We start from the raw sequence: 21,549 nt of genomic DNA on the forward strand, positions 1-21,549 counted from the left end.
CCATTGTCTGTGACTGAGAAAACTGTTACAATAATTTTTAGAAATATTTTCTATTTTTCTCCTCTTTGTTGTTTGACTTCTATTTTTGTTCTTAAATGCCCTTAGCATGACTTTGCTTAGTTCAGGGGTCCTTAACTGTTTTTGTTTTTTGTCAGTTTGGTGAAGCCTTCTTAAAATACTGTTTTGCAAATGCAAAAAATAAAATGTATAGGATTACAAAGAGAACCAATTATATTGAAATACAGTTATCAAAATATTTAAAAAGACAAGTTAACTGATACCAGGTTAAGAGCCCGTGGCTGAGTTGAAGGTCTTGCCAAACTTTACAAAAAGTGGATTTGAAAGAACCAGATCTTCAAAGGCCCTGTCATGTAGGGCTGGGCTATCTCTTCCTAGGGTCCTACTCCATAGAGGTTAGGCTAGTTTTTTTTTCTTAAAAGATATTGAAAAACCCCTCAGGATTTAACTAATCCAGGGAGCTAAAGTACTGATGAAGCTTCCTGATGGCCTAACTACCTGGAGTTAGGAGGTTCTCCCTGAAGCTCCTGAGGAGTGAGCCAACATTGTCAACACAGAAACAGGGAAGCTATGGTCACTTGAATCAATGCTGTATCCTTATTTAATATTTTTTGCCTCCTACAGCTAAGTAAACTTTGTTAGGAGGTCTACAAGTGTCTTGCTTTTTGTAACCACAAATCTGAAAAACAAGATCAGGCAGAATCATGCCTGGACTATAAGATTGTTTTTACCCTCCACTGCTTCCCTCTGCTTTATGAGAACATGTTGCCCATGATCATCCATTATCTTCCATCAGATTTTACAAATGAGTCTATATATTTAGTTTTGACTTTGGTAACCATTTCTCTCCATCTGGCAATTAAGTCAGAGCCTTGTGGGCTCTTTTAGTCTCCATATTGTGGCAATTTATTTACATTGCTTGGAATTCTGCATCAAATTACTGTAATAGGTTTGGATATAATTTGTGTCCATTTCCCATTTTGATTGACAATTATTTACTTAACTCCAACTTCAATAGCTTTTCTTAGACTATAAATACTACTACTTTCTGTTTAAGATGTTGTGGAACTTGGAACTGAAAAACAATGTGGAACTATACCCAAAGGGCTATAAAACTGTGCATCCCTTTTGACTGAGTAATACCACTACTAGGTCTATATCCCAAAGAGATCAAAGAAAAAGGAAAAGGACCTATTTATGCAAAAATATTTATAGCAGCTTTTTTTGTGGTGGCAAAGAGTTGGAAATTGAAAGGATTCCTGTCAGCTTGGGAATGACTGAACAAGTTTTATGCTATAAGAAAGGACAAGCAGGATGGTTTATGAAATGATATAAAATGAAGTGAGAAGAAACAAGACAAATTGTACACAATAAAAGCAATATTGTAATTATGATCAAGTATGAAAGACACCTATTCTGATTAATACTGTGATCCAAGACAAATCTGAAGGACAACAAAGAGACCCTGAAAGAATGTATTTAACCTTTATGTTGTGAATAAATAAGAAAAGGAGTTTTGAGAGACTCTAGCTGCTTTCCTCACAGATGAATGGCAGGACTTTATTCCAAAATAAGTAAAAGTTAAGAGTAGCAGGGATGTTAAAAGTGACTCTAGTTATGATTTTTCCCACAACTAAAACATTGTACATAATTATTTTATATTTTCATATTTTTATGCATTACACTCTTTGTTTATGTAGTAATTTTATAGGCATGTTATTCAAACATGCCTGTAAATGTTCAAAGATAAATAATGAGAGATGAACAACTGCTTATGTGGAAAAAAAGATTTTGTAAGTTTAAGTAAATTATATTTAATGACCTTGGATGATGGCTCTGATCACTATTTTTAAAATTTTTTTTTCAAATGCTCTATTAACTTCTGATTTACATCATTCATTTCTGCCAGATTTTAAGTTAAAAATTTTCTCCCCTACCCACTGCCCCAAAATACCAGTCCCACAGGATATCCCCTCCTCCAATCTGCTCTCTCCCATATTTTCTCCTTTCCCCTTTCGACTTTTCCAGTGAATCTCTATGCCCCAGTGCCTGTATATCTTATTTCCCAATTACATGTAAAATAGTATTAATAATAGTATATATATATATATATATGAATATTTGATTTTAAAACTTTGAATTCTAGATTCATTCCCTTCCTCCCTTGTCACCCACCCTTACTGGGAAGATAAGCAGTTCAGTATAGGTTGTACATGTGTGGATAATGCAAAACAATAACATAGTAGATACATTGTAAAAGACTGATTATATTTCCCTCCCTCCTATCCCACCTCCCACTTGTTCTATTCTCTGCTTTGATCCTGTCCCTTTTCAAAAGTGCGTGCTTCCAACCTCCCTCCCCCCCAGCCTGCCCTCCCTTCCATCATCCCCCCTCTCATCCCCTTCCCCCCTACTCTCCTGGAGGGTGAGATACCCTATTTAGTGTGTATTTCATTCCCTCCTCAAGCCAAATTCAATGGGAATAAGATTGACCCATTCCCTTTTGCCTTCCTATTCTTCCCCTCCATTGTAACCATTTTCCCTTGCCTCTTCTATATGAGATAGTTTACTCCATTCTGTCTCTCCCCATCTCCTCTCATTATATTCATCTCTGACCTCTTAATTTCACCTTTTAAGTATCATCCCTTCCTGTTAAATTGGTCCTGTGCCCTCTATCTATGTATATCTGTAAACATATATATACAAATTCACATATGTATTCATATGCCCATATACCCTTATATGTAGACATATATATATATATATATATTTCTATTCCCTTCAACTATTGAGAAAAGTTTCATAAATTACAATTATTGTTTTTCCATCTAGGAATGTTAATAGTTCAACTTTGATAAGTTCCTTATGATTTCTTTTCCCTGTTTACCTTCTCGTGCTTCTCTTGCTTCTTGTATCTGAATGTCAAATTTTCTATTCAACTCTGGTTTTTTCAGCAAGAATGCTTGAAAGTCCTCTATTCCACTGAAAGACCATATTTTCCCCTGAAACATGATACTCAGTTTTGCTGGGTAGGTGACTCTTGGTTTTAATCCCAGCTCCTTTGACCACTGGAATATCGTATTCCAAGCCCTTCGATCCCTCAGTGTAGAAGCTGCCAGATCCTGAGTTATCCTGATTGTGTTTCCACAATATTCAAATTGTTTCTTCCTGGTTGCTTGTAATATTCTCTCCTTAATCTGAGAATTCTGGAACCTGGCTATAATATTCCTAGGAGTTTTCTTTTTGGGATCTTTTTCAGGAGGTGATCTATGGATTCTTTCAACCTCTATTTTGCCCTCTGGTTCTAAAGCATCAGGGCAGTTTTCTTTGAGAACTTCCTGGAAGATGATTTCTAGGTTCTTACTTTGGTCATGGCTTTCAGGTAGTCCAATAATTTTTAAATTATCTCTCCTGGATCTATTTTCCAGGTCAGTGGTTTTTCCCATGAGATATTTCACATTGCTTTCTATTCTTTCATTTGTTTGGATCTGTTTAACAGCATCTTGATTTCTCATAAAGTCATTAGCTTCCATTTGCTCCAATCTAATTCTGAAGCAATGATTCTCCTCATTGAGTTTTTGAGATTCTTTTTCCATCTGGCAAATTTGGCTTTTTAAGGCATTCTTTTCCTCATTGCCTTTTTGGGCCTCCTTTGCCATTTGAGTCAGTCTATTTTTTAAGGTATTATTTTCCTCAGTCAGGCTGCTGACTTTCATTTCATAATTTTCTTGCATCATTCTCATTTCTCTTCCCAATTTTTCTTCCACTTCTCTTATCTGCTTCTTAAGGTCCTCTTAGGCCTGTAACCAGCTCGTATTTTCCTTTGAAGCTTTTGGTGCAGGAGTTCTGACTTCACTGTCTTCCTCCTGTTCCATGCTTTGCTTCTTTTTGTCCCCAAAATAGGAGTGTATTGTTGGAATCTTCTGTCTGCTTTGTTTCCTTTGCCTGGTCATGTCGCCCCTCAGTCACTTGACCCCTGGGCTTTTTGCCACAGTAGGACTCTGCCACCAGAAAGGGGAGCTTTCGTCCCAAATGCTGGGGTTGTCTCAGCTGCTGGAGGTATTAGATGGGTGCCCTCTCTGAGGTCTCCACATGCTCTGGCAAGCTGGACACATACCCCAGGACCTCCACCCTAGATTGCAATCCAGATCCAAGAAGGTTAAAGCAAGAGCGATTACCCCTCAGACTGGTGCTTGGTCCCCCTATACTCTGCAGGCCAGGAGCATCCCACTTACTGGGTCCTATAGTCCAGACTGCACTGACCTCTCACTTTGTCCTTTGCATCTATGTGTTCATAAATCTGGAAATGGCCACAGCTGCTGCTGATCAGGAGTCCCTCTGGCCAGCGGCTGGTCAGGCCCGCCCTGGGGCTAAAGCCTCAGCATGGGGCTGGGCTTAGCTCTCAGAGCCCTGCGCTGGCTGATTCCTGCCAGCCTGCCGGGCTGTCCTCAGTGGGAGGTTAGTTTCTCTGTGTCATTTTGTGGGTTCTGCAGCTCCAAAGTTTGTTTAGAGTCCCCTTTTTACGTGGATTGGGGAAGGTGGAAGCCGGAGCAGCGGGAAGGTCCTGCTTCTACTCCACCATCTTGACTCCGCCCCCCTGATCACTATTTAATGAGTAAGAAAGGTGTTCAATTTTCATAGTTAATAAGAACATATTCAAACATAAATCTAGATTTTCTTAGAATTTTGGATGATGAAAATAAACATGGTAACATGTCCAATAGCAAGCTAAAAGATGCTTAACCCATGTAGATTACATGTCAAAATGTTAAGCCCCTAAGCCCTATTACATTTTTTAATGTTCAAGATTGAGTAGTTTTAATCAAACGTCATCTCTTTTTCTCATTGTTGTTCTTTCTTGATTTTTCCTAATTCTGATCTTAATTCTGCTGAGTCAACAGAAAACTGGAAGATAACTTCCATATAAATAAGAAGTCTTGCCTGTTAATTAAAATATTATCTCTGTGTGCATGTATGCATATGTACACAAATACAAATTATACACAGCATACACACATATACATACAATAAAACATTATATCTGTGTATAAATATATATCCATGCACACATAATACATGCATATATACATATAAACACATGTATAAAACCCATCTCCCTTCCTTTCCTTTTCTCCCCCTCCATGACCACCCCCACTACCCCCCAACGATAGCAGAAGATCTTATAGTAACCCTGGCCTCTCTGTCAGCCATGTGAACTTCTGTATTGGTCTCTTCCCAACTAACCATGAAAGTCATTCTTTTAAGTAGGGTTCTAACACAGGATCAAATATGTACTTGTTTCTGACAAAGATCTTGGAAGTTTAAAAAGCTCTCTGCTTATAGCAGATATTGTTTTCCAGGAGGATAATAATCTTAAGATCATAGAGCCTAACCCAGAAGGGCCCTCCAAAGCCATCTAATCCAACTCTCCACAAAACAGGAAACCAAGGTCCAAAAGGGAAAATTGACTTAAGTGATTTGCCCAAGGCCAAACAGACAGTAAACACAGAGCTAGGATGTAAAACCAAGTGCTCCCCCTCCAAATGCATCAATCTTTTCAACACACCATACTACCTGAGACCTTTCCTCCAGTACCCCTTCCAAGACAAAATACAATTCAGAAGGAGCTGCAACAGCATTAGCATGGGGAACTCCCACTTACAGGGATGCTCTCCCTCCACGAATGCAGTCCTTATCTTGTCTCTAATTCAGTAATTCCTATCATTACACTCTGGGCAGCTGGGTAGCACAGTGGATAGAATGCCAGGAATGGAGTCAGTCCCTCCTCCCAAGCATATACTTTTAGAGGTTAAGTGACTTGCCCATGATAACACAGCTAAAATAGGTCATATTTAGGACATGAGCTCAGGTCTTCCTGACTCCAAGGCTGGCGCTCTAATGAATGCACCCCATTACCTCTCTCCCCAACTTCTTGTTACTCAACCATGCTTGAAGATCAATCAGAATTGGTTTCTGCCTATGATGGCTGTTTGAACAGAAGTAGAAGCCTAACTCCCATGTACCTACTTTGGCAAAAGTCTAAAAATAGCCCCAGAGTGAATAATGGTCAAGACATCTATTAAGAAACTACAGTAAGTAACTTTGTCACCCTGAGAAATGTACAAAAATATAAGCCCTACAACATGGTAAAGGAGGAGCCACCCACAGAGCCAGTATCAGAATGAACACCCTATACCATGACAATCTCCAAACAGGCACTTGCCTCAGACATAAAGGGTGACATAACAATTTGGAGGAGTGAAGAAGAAATTATCTTTCAGATCTACAATTAGGGCAGCAGTTCATGACTAAACAAGGGAAAGAGAAGATTATAAAAGATGAAGTAGAAAATTTTCATCTCACAAAAGGAAACTTTTGCACAAGCAAATACAATGTAGCTGAGATTAAAAGAGAAATGGTTAACAAGAAGAAAAAAAATCTTCACAGCCTGTTGTTCCACAGCCCCTCCAACAATGGCCATTTTCTATTTTTGCCATCTTTTCCAATATATTAGTTCAACTTTATTTTTTCTTTTTTTAAGAGGATAATTCAAAATTTAAAAAAATTAATGTATTATTTTTAGCATTTTAAAAAAATATTGAGTTCCAAATACTCTCTCTCCCTCAAGTCCCTCCCACACCCATTGAAGGTAAGAAATATGTCAACTCCATTTTTCAAAATTACTTTATTTTTCCTGTTTTCAACTTTGATTTCAACTGGCAATCAACCCCTAAGACCTTCTAATATCCAGCTACTCTGCCTCTCCCACTCTGCGCCTCTCAGGGTAGGAGCATCGTCCTCTGGGGAGGCCTTCCTCTCTTTCTGTTACTCTACTTCTATCTCCTCCCTTCCCTCTCTATTCCCATTCCCAACCTTCCTCTCCCAACATTCCTTAAACTTCCCTAAGCTTCCTATATTGCTTGTTATTATTCACTTTCTCCTTCAAATTAAGACATTCTTGCAATAGAGAAACTTCAACTCACCTCATGTGGTGCCACCTTCAATGCCTCCAGGGCAAACTTATAAATCTCTGGGTCTGGCTTGGCCATTCCAATTTGGCATGATTCTATCATTAGGTCAAAGTGTTTGCTTAGGGTACATGACAACTGGGCAGTAATATGTCTTTGAGGACTATCATCAAACCAGTTGTTGGTAAGGATGCAGGTTTTATACCCTAAGAGAGAAAAAAATACACACAGGAAATGATTGTCACCAGTAGCTTTCTTTGAAAAGATCAAAACTACCTGTAGGGATGCCATCTGATTTACAAGAAAGAACCATACTGAGGTGCATTGGGATAGCAAATGTCACCTCTCCCTACCACAATTTCCTTTCTGTGACTGTTTCCAGATCTTCAGTTCTCAGAACTATAATCTAGCTTTGAAAATGGCCTTGTAAAAATCCAGAATTCTTTCCCCCGCTCTCCTTCTAAGTCACAGGTATGAAAATTAGTTAAATCTCCTCATTATGTGTTTAAGTGAAATACACTGCACTCTACCATAACTACCAGGTATCAAATTTCCTTATAAACCTTGTTCTGGAATTCAAGGATTGTTTCTCTCATTTTGTTGCTGGGAAAACTGAGATGTATTTCCTGGATGTAGCTAGCTAACAAAGCCAGTCTGTTTCTTGAAGTGAGAGGAAAACAATGAATGCAGTGATTTCTGTATTATTCTGAGAGAGAAAATACAAAAGTGGGGTGGTATATTTGTGACCTGATGCCCAAAAAGTAGTGGAGTGGTTTTAGGCTTCCATATATCAAAATGCAAGAGCATCCTACCTTATCGCATCCCTTACCAATGAATGAATTCAGGCCTCATGATTCCTAAATTAACCACTCCACCTCTAAAGCAGAAATCTGAAAGGTGAAATTTGAAGTTGGTGTAGTAGATTGAATACTTGAATCTTGAGTCAGGAAGATCTGGGTTAAAATCCCACATTGCCACTTATTCACCATGTGACCAAGTTATTTAATCTCTCAGAGCTTTGGAAGACTGTAGGAAAATGAACTAATATGTAGGTTATGATATGCATCAGTGGAGGGAGTTGCTACATGGATGAAATCATCGGTTTTTGGCATATCCATGTTACTTTCTGCATTTACTCTTTATTAAGGCTTAGTATGGTGCATGACCTGCTTCTAGAGCTTCCACAAGTCTTTGATTTATTATATAATATATTTATTATAACAAGGAGCATTTTGTTCCATTTTGGACTAAACGCCTCTAAGTATTTATGGTGACCCTCGGACAAAAAGTGTAAAGCATTTGGCTCTTACCCTTATTTCTCAAAGTGATAGCCGCCCTAAGGATAGGGTAATTGATCTCTCCTTTTGAAATCACATCTTCGAAGATTTTCTTTATAGAGAATTGCTCTGGGAGGCAGAAATCAGAGGCTGCAGAAAACTTCCTACAATCTTCTTCCATGAGAGGAATCCACTACAAAAATAAATGGATAAGCCAATGTTGGAGAGGAAAAACAGGCATAGTAACATACCCCCTCGTGGAGAACTGGTCTAAACATTCTGGAATACAACCAACATGTTCATACACTTTGACCCAGTGATCGATCTCACTATTGGGTATCTACCCCAAGGAAGTCTTACCTGTGAAAATGTGATCTCTCCTCTCATGAGGCGCTGGTAGTGGCTCTCAAGGCCTCCCTGAGCAATGACTTTGTTTAAAAAGCCCCTAGACATTTCAAGCAAACAAACAAAAGGGTGAATGAATATTCAGAATGTTAAAGTCATCCTAGTTCATCCTGTTGGATAGTAAGCGTGGCATAACAGGAATGGTACTGTGCTGGAAGTTCAGGACACCTGGTTTCCAATGCGCACCCTTTCAACTCTTTGTATAGCCATAGAGTGAGTCATTTCTTCTCTCTCTGCCAAAGTTTCTTTCATTAAATTAAACTGAACAAGCATTTATCAAGGGCCTACTATGTGCCAAGCACTGTTAGACATTGAAAATCCCCAAAATTATACCTCACTGACTCCAACTACATCTTGAAAGAGCTGGAGGCCTCCCCTTGATTCACAGGAACAGAGATTTAGAGTTGGAGAAGTCACTTTGTGTCCTTGTCAAACAGAGGGTAAGTGACATGCCCAGGCCGTTTCCCTTAGTCCACTGGAGAAGGAAATGGCAAACCACTCCAAATGCATCTCTAATGCCAAATTCTTTTCTTAAAAGAAAAATAATATCAATATGCCAAGAAGCTATGATTTTGTCCATAGGGGAATCCTCTCCACTGACAGAGCTCATAACCCTCTCCAGTTTGTAGCCTCTGAGTTGTCTGAGGCACAGAGAAATGAGAAGACTGGCCCAACGTCACATAGCTAGGAAGCAGAGACCCCTAAGATACTTTGCAAATACTTTGTAAACCTTAAAGAGCTTTCTGAATGTCAGCTCATTATTGTTACCATTACTGCTGCTATCTTGTCCTTCATTTGGTTTGACAGAGTTCAGAGAAAGAGAGTCCTGGGACAGGTTACTGTCCTACTGTTATTATTCTTTGTATTTAAGGTTCACAAGTATCAGGAGGTAGACTCACTCTTTGAAGGCTCACTAAAAATATCTTTGGAACAATTCCAGGAGCAAGTATATTTCATCCTGTCCCCACACTTTAAAATTTCTTCTGTTAGCATGCAATAGTTCCAAAACTTTCATTCTATATAGCTAGGAGATAATGGGTATTTGGTTACATATAAAAAAAAAAACATTTGTTTTTGAACATTTAGAGGCATCTGGGCAGTGCTGAGTTTGGAGTCAGAAAGACTTGAGTTCAGATCCTGTGTCAAATACTATCTATATGACTCTGGGCAAGTCACACACCATGACCTCCATCCAATTTCTTGACCCTCCCTTACCCCCAATTCTCTCCTAGGCTGTTGCCCCTGCACTGGTCACCTTCTCCTCCTTTGCACATCTTGACCCCGTGGGAAACCAGATCAACTCTGTACTGTTGTCTTCTCTTGAGTCCCTTGTCCCCTTACCATATATGGCTGATTGTGCCCTGCCAAATCTCAGCCTTGGATCATTCTCACCTTTGCTTCTAAACCATAATTTCCCAAAGTTATTTAGCCTACTGCCCCCTTTAAAAAAAAATACTCAGTGTCCCCTGGAAATCTTACAAACTAGGAAAGAAGTCTCAGATTAAGTGTTTAATTACACCCAAGGCTACAAGTGCCCTCCTTGTATCATTCCAGCATTATCACACAAACAGCCTGGCTGGACTCACTACAAATTTATATTACACAACCTCCACTGGTCCCTCACTGCTGCCAAGCAACCCTTTCACATCTACTTAATTAACTCATTAAACCACTCACTGCAGATGTTCTTCTAAGCCCTTTCATCCCTCCTTCAATTTCCCATGTCTCTCTCTACCCCAACTTTCTGAGATGAGAATTTTGCTGCTCATTCTCAAATTCATTTATCCAACTCTAACCTCTATCTCTAACTGTCTATTAGATGTCTCAAACTGGATGTCCTGTACATACACTCAATAAGTCCAAAACTGAACTCATTATCTTCCAAATTTCCCTGTTAATATTGAGGCTACCATCATGCTCCCCGTCCCCTAGGCTCACAACCGAGCTGTCACCCTCAACTCCTCCCTCTCTCCCACTCTTCTCCTGACTATCTAATCTGCTACCAAGGCCTATTCACTTTTTTTTTGCTTTTTTTTTGGAGGGGGGAGGGGAGGGCAATTGGGGTTAAGTGGCTTGCCCAAGGTCACACGACTATTTGGTTTTATTTTTTTTTAGTCAAGTGTCTGAGGTTGGATTTGAACTCAGGTCCTGCTGACTCCAGGGCCAGTGCTCTATTCACTGCGCCACCTAGCTGTCCCAGCCTATTCACTTTTGTAACATATCCCTAATACTCCCCATTCTTTCTTCTGATACTGTACCCGGGGATGGGCCCTCATCTCCTATTCTAATAGCCTGATGGTTGAACTGCCTGCCACAAGTCTCTCCCTACACAGTTGCCAGAATCGTTTTTCTAAAGTGTAGGTTTGGCTATGTCACCTCCTACTCAATAAACTCCAGTGGTTCCCTATCACCCTCCAAGATCAAATAAAAACCTAAGCCACATACACACACACACACACACACACACACACACACACACACTTTTCCAATGTTCTTACAGCTAACATGCCCTCCTTCCCCCTACCATTCATATTGTGAGCCTGTGAAGATGATATCTTTGCTATTCTTCTCCCAAGATGTTCCATTTCCCAACTGGGCATTTTCACCAGACATCCCCCAACATCTGTAATGCTTTCTCTCCTCATCTCTGCCTCCTCACTTCCCTGTTTCCTTAATGTCCTAGCTTAGATCCCTCCTTCTACAGGAAACCTTTCCCAATCTCTTAATTCTGGTGCCTTCCCTCTGTTTTCTTTATCCTGTACATTGCTTGTTTGTACTGTTGACCTGAAAGCTTGGTTAAAGGAAGCAAGCAGGCCAGGTGATATATAAATTTATATTGTTTATTCCCTTAAAGCTAGCAGATACATGCTGCACAGAGCCAAAACATAAGCTCTGACTATTTGATAAAAGAATGCACGGCTTGGATATGCTTCAGGATAATCACAAGTCAGGATGTTTGTGTCCCTCAGATTTATGGTCTCCATATGTGTTATGCCATCTCCATAGTTATACCATGAGAAAGGAAATTTCTTAGTTGAATAAGTTGTAAATACACATTGACAAGACAATTGACAAAGTAGTGTCAGCTGGAAATGATAATCTCAGGATATCTTAGTTTTCCCCATATAGCACATGTCCCTAGGATACCAAGATAAGAGAAGTCAACTTTATCTGGTCTTTGATTGAAGTTGCTGACACAGAAAGGGCATTTTTAGAGTAAGTCAAAGCAGTCTGATTGATTAGTTCAGGCTTTGGCCCTTATTGGGGTTCAAATGATCTGAAATGATTATTAGTACATAGTTTACATGTTGTCTCCCCCTTTTGACTGTAAGCTCCCTAAGGGCAGGAACAATCTTTTGCCTTTCTTTGTACCCCAGTACTTATCACAGGCTTGGCACATAGTAGGTGCTTAATAAATGTTAATTGACTGACAATCTCTATCTACCTCAGCTTTCTCATCTGTAAAATGGAAGTAAAAATAGTTCCCAGATCCCAGGGTTGTTGTGAAGATAAAACGAGACAATATTTTTACAAAGTGCTTTGCAAACCTTAAAGTACTATATGAACCCTACCTATTACTCTTCGTAATTTTTTTGTGTATCAGTATTATCACTGGGAAATTGTGTGTAACAATTGTGTCTGTGATAATGTTCCTGTTCTAATATAGTTTATTTGTTGAACTCTCTGGGATATTTTGAGATTTGTATTTGTAGTATGGGTATTCAGCTTTTAATGTATGATACTGATCACCAGGATGCATCTTGTTGGGTATTAAGTAGGTGCTAATTGTTGCTACATGCTATGATATATTACACAATCTCTATCATTTTCTCCATATAATCTGAATTGATCAATAAATCCAGACCCTTGCATAACCTTTCTGTACTTTAAGCTGGAGATTATTTGTTCTTAAATTTCTATGATAAGACCTTCTATAAACAAATCCACAAGATTCAGCCATTGCTTTGTCACCACTTTGTCAACATAGTACTGGTTTGGTTCATGTGGGCATTGGCCTCTGAGACCTTCTTCGTTCCATTCTTGGATTCTGACCCATTCTTAGATGCCATCTGCAGGTCAGCCAGACTCAGTCACATTCCAAAAGTCCAGCGGCATGGATTTAATACCAAGCTTTTATTTTTGCTCTCTGAGGTGACATACCTTTGGTCCAGAAGTATGACTGAAAGTCTCTAATGTGTTTATTGCGTAACATGAAAATGAGTGAATAAAAACAAAGCATTTATTAAGCATTTGCTATATAGCCAGAGAGACAGCAGAGTCTTCTAGCTGACTACTAGTTAGCTACACAATCTTCCTAGAGCTGCTGCACAAATGATTAAAGCTCTCTAACTGAGCAAAAGTCCATGGGGAAAATTGATTCTTCCTCCCCATCAGGGGCTAAGCTACTCTTCTAGGCAGCCACGTGGAAAGACACCCTAAGGATTTCCCAGGAAAAGGTGATGAGTCTTACATGGGCTCTCCTTGGTTTGCCCGTGTCCTTTCCATATCAGTTTCATAAAGAGGGTTTGAATAATCTTTTGTAGATCACTAATTAAATTGCATGGCCTCTCTTTCTCCTTGTATGTGTGTGTATCTCCTATCTCTGTCTCTTTTTGTCTACCTCTATCTCTCTGTCTCTCTTTTTCTGCATCTCTGTCTCTTTTTGTCTGTCTCTATTTCTCTTGCCCTTGCACCACCCCCAAGCTTCCATTAAGTAGGCAATATTTATCTCCTGTCCCTTTATGGGAATCCACTATAACATACTAGATATCACCCAGCCTCAGCTCAAAGACCTCCAAGGAGGTAGAATCCATAGCCTCTCAAGGAAGTTAATTCTACTTGGAGATATCCCTAACTGTTAGGAAGTTTTTCCGGATACCAAACCTCAATTTGCCTCTTTGCAACTTCCGCTCAATATTCCTGGCTCTTTCCTCTGGACCAAAGAGAACAAATCTACTCCCTTCCCAATATTACAGTCCTTTACATATGAGAATATAATTATCATGCCCTGCCCCCTCACTCAAGTCTTCTCTTCCTAGGCTAAACACTCCAAGTTCCTTCAATTGATTCTCAAAGAAAACCGCTGAGATCCCCAGGGTTCTCCAGTGGAGATCTCCTGATATGGTAACATTGAACTATTAACAACTATACTTTGAGTCTGCTTATACAGCCATCTCTAAATCCATATTATCATCACCATAGCCATGTTACCACCTAATCTATCTTCTTCACAAGAACAGTATATTTTGTCAAAAGTCTCGATGAAATCTATAGAAATGAAAGCCACAGCTTTCCCTTTATTTATTTATTTTTAAGCAATGGGGGTTAAGTAACTTGCTCAAGGTTACACAGCCAGTTATTTCTGGGTGTGGTGCTGAGTATCTAAGCCCGGGATTCGATCCAGGTCATCCTGACACTGGAGCCGGTGCTCTTACTCACTGTGCTAACTGGCTGCCCCTTTTCCCTTTATTTATAATTTAATAATCCTGTCAAAGAAAGAAATAAGGTTAGTCTGAACGATCTGCTCTTGATGATGCCATACTGGTTCTTTGTAAATGCCATTTCCCCATCTAGATCTTTGTCAAATATCTCTAGATTTTTCTCAGGATTCAAAGTCAAGCTTATTAACAAGAGTTTGCAGACTCTGTTCTCTTTCCTTTTTTCCAGAGGATTAGAGGGATCCTAAACTGAACATTTCTTCTCCTATCTTGTGGTACTTCTTCTGTTTTACATGATCTTTCCCATATGACTAATAGTAGCTGGGCTTTCACATCTTTCGTTGTTGTTGTTGTCCAGCTGGGTTCCACTTTTCACGACCCCATTTGGGGTTTTCTTGGCAAGGATACTAGAATAATCTGCCATTTTCTTCTCCAGCTCATTTTACAGATGAGGAAACTGAGGCAAACAGGATGAAGTGACTTGCTCAGGGTCACACAGTTAGTAAATACATAAGGCCAGACTTGAATTCATGAAGATGAGTCTTTCTGATTCCATGCCCAGGACTCTATCCATCACACCTGGCTACAATCACATTTATCAGTACTTATAGGACCTGAGCATATAGTTCACTTACAGCAGGTGACTTGAAATCATTCATTAAGGGTAGCTAAGTACTCTCTTACTATCTCCTTATTTATCTTGGGTATCAACTCCCTCATTCATTTTTGTTCTGTCATTTCCAGTATAAAAGCCATTCTCCTTTGCAGATAAAACAGGAACAAAATTGGACTTGAATAGCTCTGCCTTCTCTCTGTTGTCTATTATAATCATGACATCCATCCCAAGCAGAGATCCTATACCCCTCAACCATGCATTTAATAGCTAAGTAGGCTTAAGGCTAATAGCCTTAAAATTTTTACAGCAAGAATTCAAATAGCTTAGACATGAAACTAAATAGTTAAGGAAACCCAAACTCCCCAATACCAGCAGCTTTGCCCAGTAGCTAAGGAGGGTTATTGGAAAAAACAGGAAGAGAAGGGACTAAATGGCAAATGAGAAAGAATATGGCTTCACCCTAGGACTAAGAGGATGGGTAGGAAAGAGAAAAGATATAGGACAACAATTAACTGGGCTGCTGTTTCTCACTGGCTCCAAAGCCTGTTGTTTGTTTACTGGATGGGTCTTCTTGACTTGTGTCTGATCACCACTTTGTCCCGTTCAACTTAAAATCTCTGATCTGCACCTTTCCCCCCCCATCTGGTCTCCTCCAAGTCTCAGCCTCAAGCCTTTACTTGAGTCCATTAAATTGTAAATGGTCCCTCTTGGACCATCTCAGATGCAGCCTTGGATGAGGCTCCCTCCTGAACCTGAATATCTCCAGTATGGCTACCCTGACATGATCACCCTCCTGCCAATTTGTGAACAAGATAAAAACAATCTCCCATCTCCACTCCACCCCACCCCCATTGACTTTTTTCTTGATAGCCTATTTAAGATCAAGAGCAAGACTACTTGAAACCTCAGAAACCCTGGGTAGTCTGATCACCTCAGTTAATACTTTTCATGGTAATTAATATATTTAGAGGGGAATGGTGAATCCTAGCTGGGTCTCATTTATTATTATTATTATTTACTATAACTAGACCCACCTTCAAAGTTACCCAGCCTTTATTCTGTGATGAATTAGACAGAAATGAATCAATACTCCTCTCCCCACTCCAAATCTCTTGCTCCGCTCTTTAGCTATATTTCCTGGTTTGTGACTTGTGGTCATAGACTCTAGAAAAGGCTAACATTCTTGCTTTCCTGTATCCTAGTGGATAGTATTGGGTTTATTGCCTTCCCAGTCGGGAAGCTGATGGCTACAGCTACTCCTAAGGAAATCCGTGGGCCCTGGAACCAAAGATCTGTCTCAAAACTGGCTTAATGCTACCCTGATTGATCCTGTGTGGCAACCACTTCCAGATATCAGAACCTGGTCTCAGGACACAACAGTCAGTCAGTAAATCAGAATTTATTAAGCAGCTACTTATCAGGTGCTATGCTAAGCATTGGTTACGACCAATGGTACTTTTGTGTTCACAAAAATCACACAATCAAATACAACAGGAAAGATTTCCCCAGTGGCCACAGACTATTTTTAAATATCTGGATATTTGACCTTGAATACACTTTGCCATATTCACACTGACTTCTCTAATAATGATATCACAGTCAATGTCCCCCCAAACAAACAAACAAACAAAAACAGAATTCTGGACCCTTGAGTATAAGTCTACAAGAATTAAATCCCATTTATCCTGTCAAGGATATTTTATTAAATATTTCTAAATGTCAATTGTGCTGTTGGTTGGCTCTTGTCCTCCTTTATTAAAGACAACCAAATTGACACCACTTACATTGAGGTCAAAGTACTGAGTATCCAACTGTAGCTGACTGGACCAATACGAGATTGAAAATTTCTACGTCATTGTACAGCTGATTCACGATAGCAAAGGCTGATTTCTCAATTATGTATTATTTATAAATACAGTACTTTACCAGTGCAAAACTCTTTAGTATTTTGGTATGGAGCTGTTTGAAAGTGTACATAGTACACAGGCTTGTTATTACTGCCACATTCGATTGGTGCCTCTGTGATCTGACCATTCAGGACATGAGCTCCTTATCTCCTCCCTTAGACCTATTTCTTTTCTTAATCCCACTATTTCTATCAAGGTTATACCCATCCCTTCAGTTACCCAGTTGTCCCAGACTCTTCACTCTCCCTTGTCACCCATATTCAATCAGTTGCTAACTCTTGTCAATTCTACCTCCACAACATCTTTTGCCCCCTTCTTTTTACTCACACAGCCTGAGTTCAGCCCTTGTCACCTCCTGCCTGGCCCTTGGCAGCAGCTTTCTAATTGGTCTACTGGACTCTAGAGCAAGGGTGGGGAACTTGGGCCTTAACTTCAGCCTTTTGTCTGAATTCAAATTTTACAGAACAAATTTTATTTTATTCATAAATTTATTAATTAAATCACTAAAATAAATTAAATTAATAAACAATATTTAATAAATAAGTAGAAAATAAATAATAAAAATCATTTCATTAAAAGGATTTGTTCTGTAAAATTTGGATCCTGTCAGAAGGCTGCACTTAAGTACCTAGAAGGTCACAGTTTCCCCATCCCTGCTCTAATGTCTCTTCTCTCCAATCTGTCTTCTACACAGCTGCCAAAATGATTTTTCCTAAATCACAAGTTTGACCAAGTCAACCCCCCCCCAACCCTTTCTCCCCACCCCAGCTCAATATACTCTGGGGACTATTATCTTTAAGGTCAAATACAAATTCTTCTGTTTGGCCTTCACAACCTGGCTCCACCCTACCTTTCTAGAATTATTACACATTACTCCTCTTGATGCAGCCCAGTTGGCTTTTTTGCTATGGCTCACCAATGACTCTATATCTTCTGTCTCCATCCCCTTGCTCAGGTTCTCTCAGGTGCCCAGAATGCACTCACTCCTCACTTTCATGTCTTAAAATTCCATGTTTCCTTTAAGTTCAGCTCAAATATGGCTCGCTACCGGAGGCCGTTTCTGATCCCCCAACTGCTAATTGCTTGGGAGATGCTAGTCTCAGTTCTACTGGGAGACTAATGGGCTACCCTACTTTGAAAGCGTTAGGGCTCCTTGAGGGGCCCCTTGCCATCTTGAATGTCTCCAATTAAGCCCACTGATTTCTCTTTCAGGCCCTTCCATGTTTACATGCCAAATTAAAGGGCCTATGGTTTGCAGGATTAACTGGCTCATTTGATTCTTCTACAGAGCCCCTAACAAGGCTCCTACTCTCTCCAGATGCTGTCAGCCTCTGTTACTATGGTAACTGCCACTTCAACAGCCAGAACCCTAGGGATACCCCCAAGAACACCTATATGTAGAACTCCACTGCTGGTTAGCACACAGCTAATAAGGTCAAGGTTATGAACAATTCTCCCTGGGGGTTACTGAGTTTTGCTGTGCTCTATCAAGTGATGGCAGGCATCTATAATCTTAAACTAAGCCAGAAAAGCCCTTTGTTACAAGGGTAATGGATGAGTTAGGTCAACAATGGAAACATAAGTTAAAATACATGCCCATCTAATGGTGAATTAATGATCATTTCTGTAATGAAGTGCAGAGTACTACAAAGATCACTGTTCTTGCAGCACATACAAAGGAGAGTGACTGGTATGGAGAAGGGACTGAAAATGGTCCCCATAGGAAATGGTTGAAGGAAGTAGTGATGATAACCTGGAGAATAGAAGGTTGGGTGGGGGGAGTGGTGAGACATAACACAATTACTATCCTTGGGTATTTGAAGGACTGTCATATGCAAGAGGGAATAGACATGTTTTTCTTGACCCCCAAAGCTAGGTGGGCACAGTAGATAAAGTGCCACAGTGCATATGCTGGCATCAAAAAGACTCATCTTCCTGAGTTCAAATATGACCTCAGATACTTACTAGCTGTGAGACCCTGGACAAATCACTTCATCCTGTTTGTCTCAGTATCTTCAAATGTAAAATGAGCTAGAGAAGGAAATGGCAAGCCATTCTAGTATCTTTGCCAAGAAAACCCCAAATGGGGTCTCAAAGAGTTGGACACAACTGAAAAATGACTGAATACACAGGATAGAACTCCATTTAAGGAAGGCTCCCAAGTCACCATTTCTTTATTTCCAACCCAACAGCCATACTCTATACTTAATCATGCCCCCATCAGGTATCTCATCTTCCTTCAAGATCACATCAATCCTGGAACTCACATCTCATCTGTACCCTCTGTTCCTGGGAGCCCTTCCTTCCCTCTAACTTAACTCCCTCTTTCAGTTTCCTTTTCTATATTATATCCCCCATTAGATTGTAGGCTCCTCAAGGTCAGGGACTATTGTTTGCCTCTTTGTATGCCCAGACCTTAGCACAGTGCTGGCACATAATAGGAACTTAATAAAATGCTTACTAATGTAAAGGGTTGGGGACTCAGAGTGAAACACCCATTTAAGTCTCAGCTATGCCACTTACTAACTGTGGAGCTTTGGGCACATCATTTCACCTCTCTCTTAGCCACAATTTACTCACTTGTAAAACAAAGGAGCTGTGTGGATTGGGGAAGGATAAACACATTGTAGAGTGTGAACATAATAGAATATTATGGTGCTCAAATAATGAACATTAAGAATTTGCTGGGGTGGAGTCTAGATGACGGAGTAGAAACAGGACTTCCATGCAGCTCCAGCTCCCATCCCCTCCAATTCATGTAAAAAAATTACTCTAGACAAACTTTGGAGCTACAGAACCCACAAAATGACACAGAGAAGCTAACCTCCTGCTGAGGACAGGCTGACAGGCCAGCAGCAAGCGGCCAGTGCAGCATTCTGGGAGCTGACCCCAGCCCCACCACCAGAGAGCCCAGCCGGAGGTTCTAGCCTCAGGGTGGCCTGACTAGCTGCCCATAGGGACTTCAGATCACCAGCAGCTGTGGCGGTTTCCAGAATTATCAACCCATAGATGCCAAGACAAAGTGAGAGTTAAGTGCAGTGTGGACTTTGGGACCTGGGGAATTCAGGAGCACGATCTGGCCTTTGCCCTTGGGGCGAGAAGCAGCTGAGGTGCCTCGACCTTGAAGCTGCCGCCTCCTGGTTGCTTCAGAGCTCTTGGCCTGCAGATTGTAGGGGGATGAAGGGACCAGTCTAAGGGGTAATCACTCTTGCTTTAACCTGCTTGGATGTGGACTGCTGTCTATGGTGGAGGTCCTTTGGTGCATGAGCAGTCTGCCAGAAAGTGTGGAGGCTTCAGAGAGGGCACCCAACTAATACCTCCAGTAGCTGCAAAAACCCAAGAATTTGGGATAAAGCTCCAGTTTCTGGTAGCAGAGTTCTACTGTGGCAAAAAGTTCAGGGAGGCAAAGTGGCGCAGTGAGTAAGAGCACCAGCCCCAGAGTCGGGATGACCTGGGATCGAATCTGGGCTCAGACACTGTAATGGAAATGCAAATTTAAAGATCTTCCCTGCCCAGGCTAAAATGCACCTGGAGCCTGGGGTGGGAGGCTTGTTTTTCAGTTGATACTTTTTGATTGGCCAGTGGGTCCAAAAGGTTGTTACATTCTCTGAGCCAGGAGAAGGCTATATAAGCCCTGATGTGTAGCTTTGTTTTTGGGGCTCACTTTGAGAAGTGTTCTGTGATTTGGTCTGGATTCTGGGAAGCCATTGTCCAGAGCCCCCCGGCTTTGAAAAACCCAGATGTTGAAACCCAGATGTTGATTTGGTATGGATGTAATGATTGGACAGTTTGGAAAGCTGTCTACTTGATCTGTTTCTGTCTTGATAATTCTACCTGTATACTTTGAAGTTCAGGGTGCTGACCTTTTTCCCCTGAACGAGCTAAATGATATATTTTTGACTGATTAAAGTAAGCTTGTTAACCCATTTTAAGTTGCTTTCCTTTAACAAAGCAGATCTAAGAACCTGTATGGGCAGCCACCCTGAGGACACTTGGGGTGCTTGCTGCTACAGATACTTAGTACCACACCCATAAATAACTGGCCCTATAACCTTGAGCAAGTTACTTAACCCCAATTGCTTTAAAAAAAAAAAAAGCTCAAAAGTCAAGTAATTGAGTGGCAACATGAGCAAGCAAAGGAAGCAAAGAAAACAGAGCAACCCAACTTTACATTCCTATTTTGGGAACAAAAAGGATCAAAACATGGAACAGGAGGAAGACAGGGAAGTCAGAACTCCTGCACCAAAAGCTTCCAAGAAAAATATGAACTGATTACAGGCCATAGAGGAGCTTAAAAAAGATTTTGAAAATCAAATAAGAGAAGTGGAGGAAAAATTGGGAAGAGAAATGAGAAACATGCAAGAAAATTATGAAATGAGAGTCAACAACCTGACTGAAGAAAATAACACCTTAAAAAAATAGACTAACTCAGATGGCAAAAAAGGCACAAAAAGGCAATGAGGAGAAGAATACCTTAAAAAGCCGAAATTGCAAGATGGAAGAAGAATCTCAAAAGCTCATTGAAGAGAATCATTCCTTCAGAATTAGATTGGAGCAAATGGAAACTAGTGACTTTATGAGAAATCAAGATACTATTAAACAGATCCAAACAAATGAAAAAATAGAAGGCAATGTGAAATATCTTGCTGGAAAAACCACTGACCTGGAAAACAGATCCTGGAAAGATAATTTAAAAATTATTGGACTACCTAAAAACCATAATAAAAAAAAGGGGAAACCTAGAAATCATCCTTCAAGAAATTCTCAAGGAAAATTGCCCTGATGTTTTAGAACCAGAGGGCAAAATAGAGGTTGAAAGAATCTACAGATAACCTCCTGAAAAAGATCCCAAAAAGAAAACTCCTAGGAACATTATAGCCAGGTTCTGGAGTTCCCAGATCAAGGAGAAAATATTACAAG

General features: G+C 40.2%; 1 protein-coding gene across 2 annotated transcripts in view; it reads right to left on the reverse strand.

The window, feature by feature from the left end:
- The window catches only part of EPHX2 (epoxide hydrolase 2), a 121,308-nt gene that overhangs the window by 58,689 nt on the left and 41,070 nt on the right, over positions 1-21,549 (reverse strand). For both annotated transcript variants that reach the window (XM_069071947.1, XM_069071946.1), the window contains 3 exons: positions 8,624-8,708; positions 8,297-8,456; positions 7,002-7,192 (listed from right to left, as the gene is read on the reverse strand). In XM_069071947.1, the coding sequence (XP_068928048.1) occupies positions 7,002-7,192; positions 8,297-8,456; positions 8,624-8,650 (378 nt within the window). In that variant the 5' untranslated portion in view covers positions 8,651-8,708. The remainder of the gene's footprint in view (positions 1-7,001; positions 7,193-8,296; positions 8,457-8,623; positions 8,709-21,549) is intronic.

This window comes from Petaurus breviceps, unplaced genomic scaffold (genome assembly GCF_028583685.1).
Source record: "Petaurus breviceps papuanus isolate PSGF00001 unplaced genomic scaffold, PetGlider_PUasm1.0 90845, whole genome shotgun sequence".
Lineage (NCBI taxonomy): Eukaryota > Metazoa > Chordata > Mammalia > Diprotodontia > Petauridae > Petaurus > Petaurus breviceps.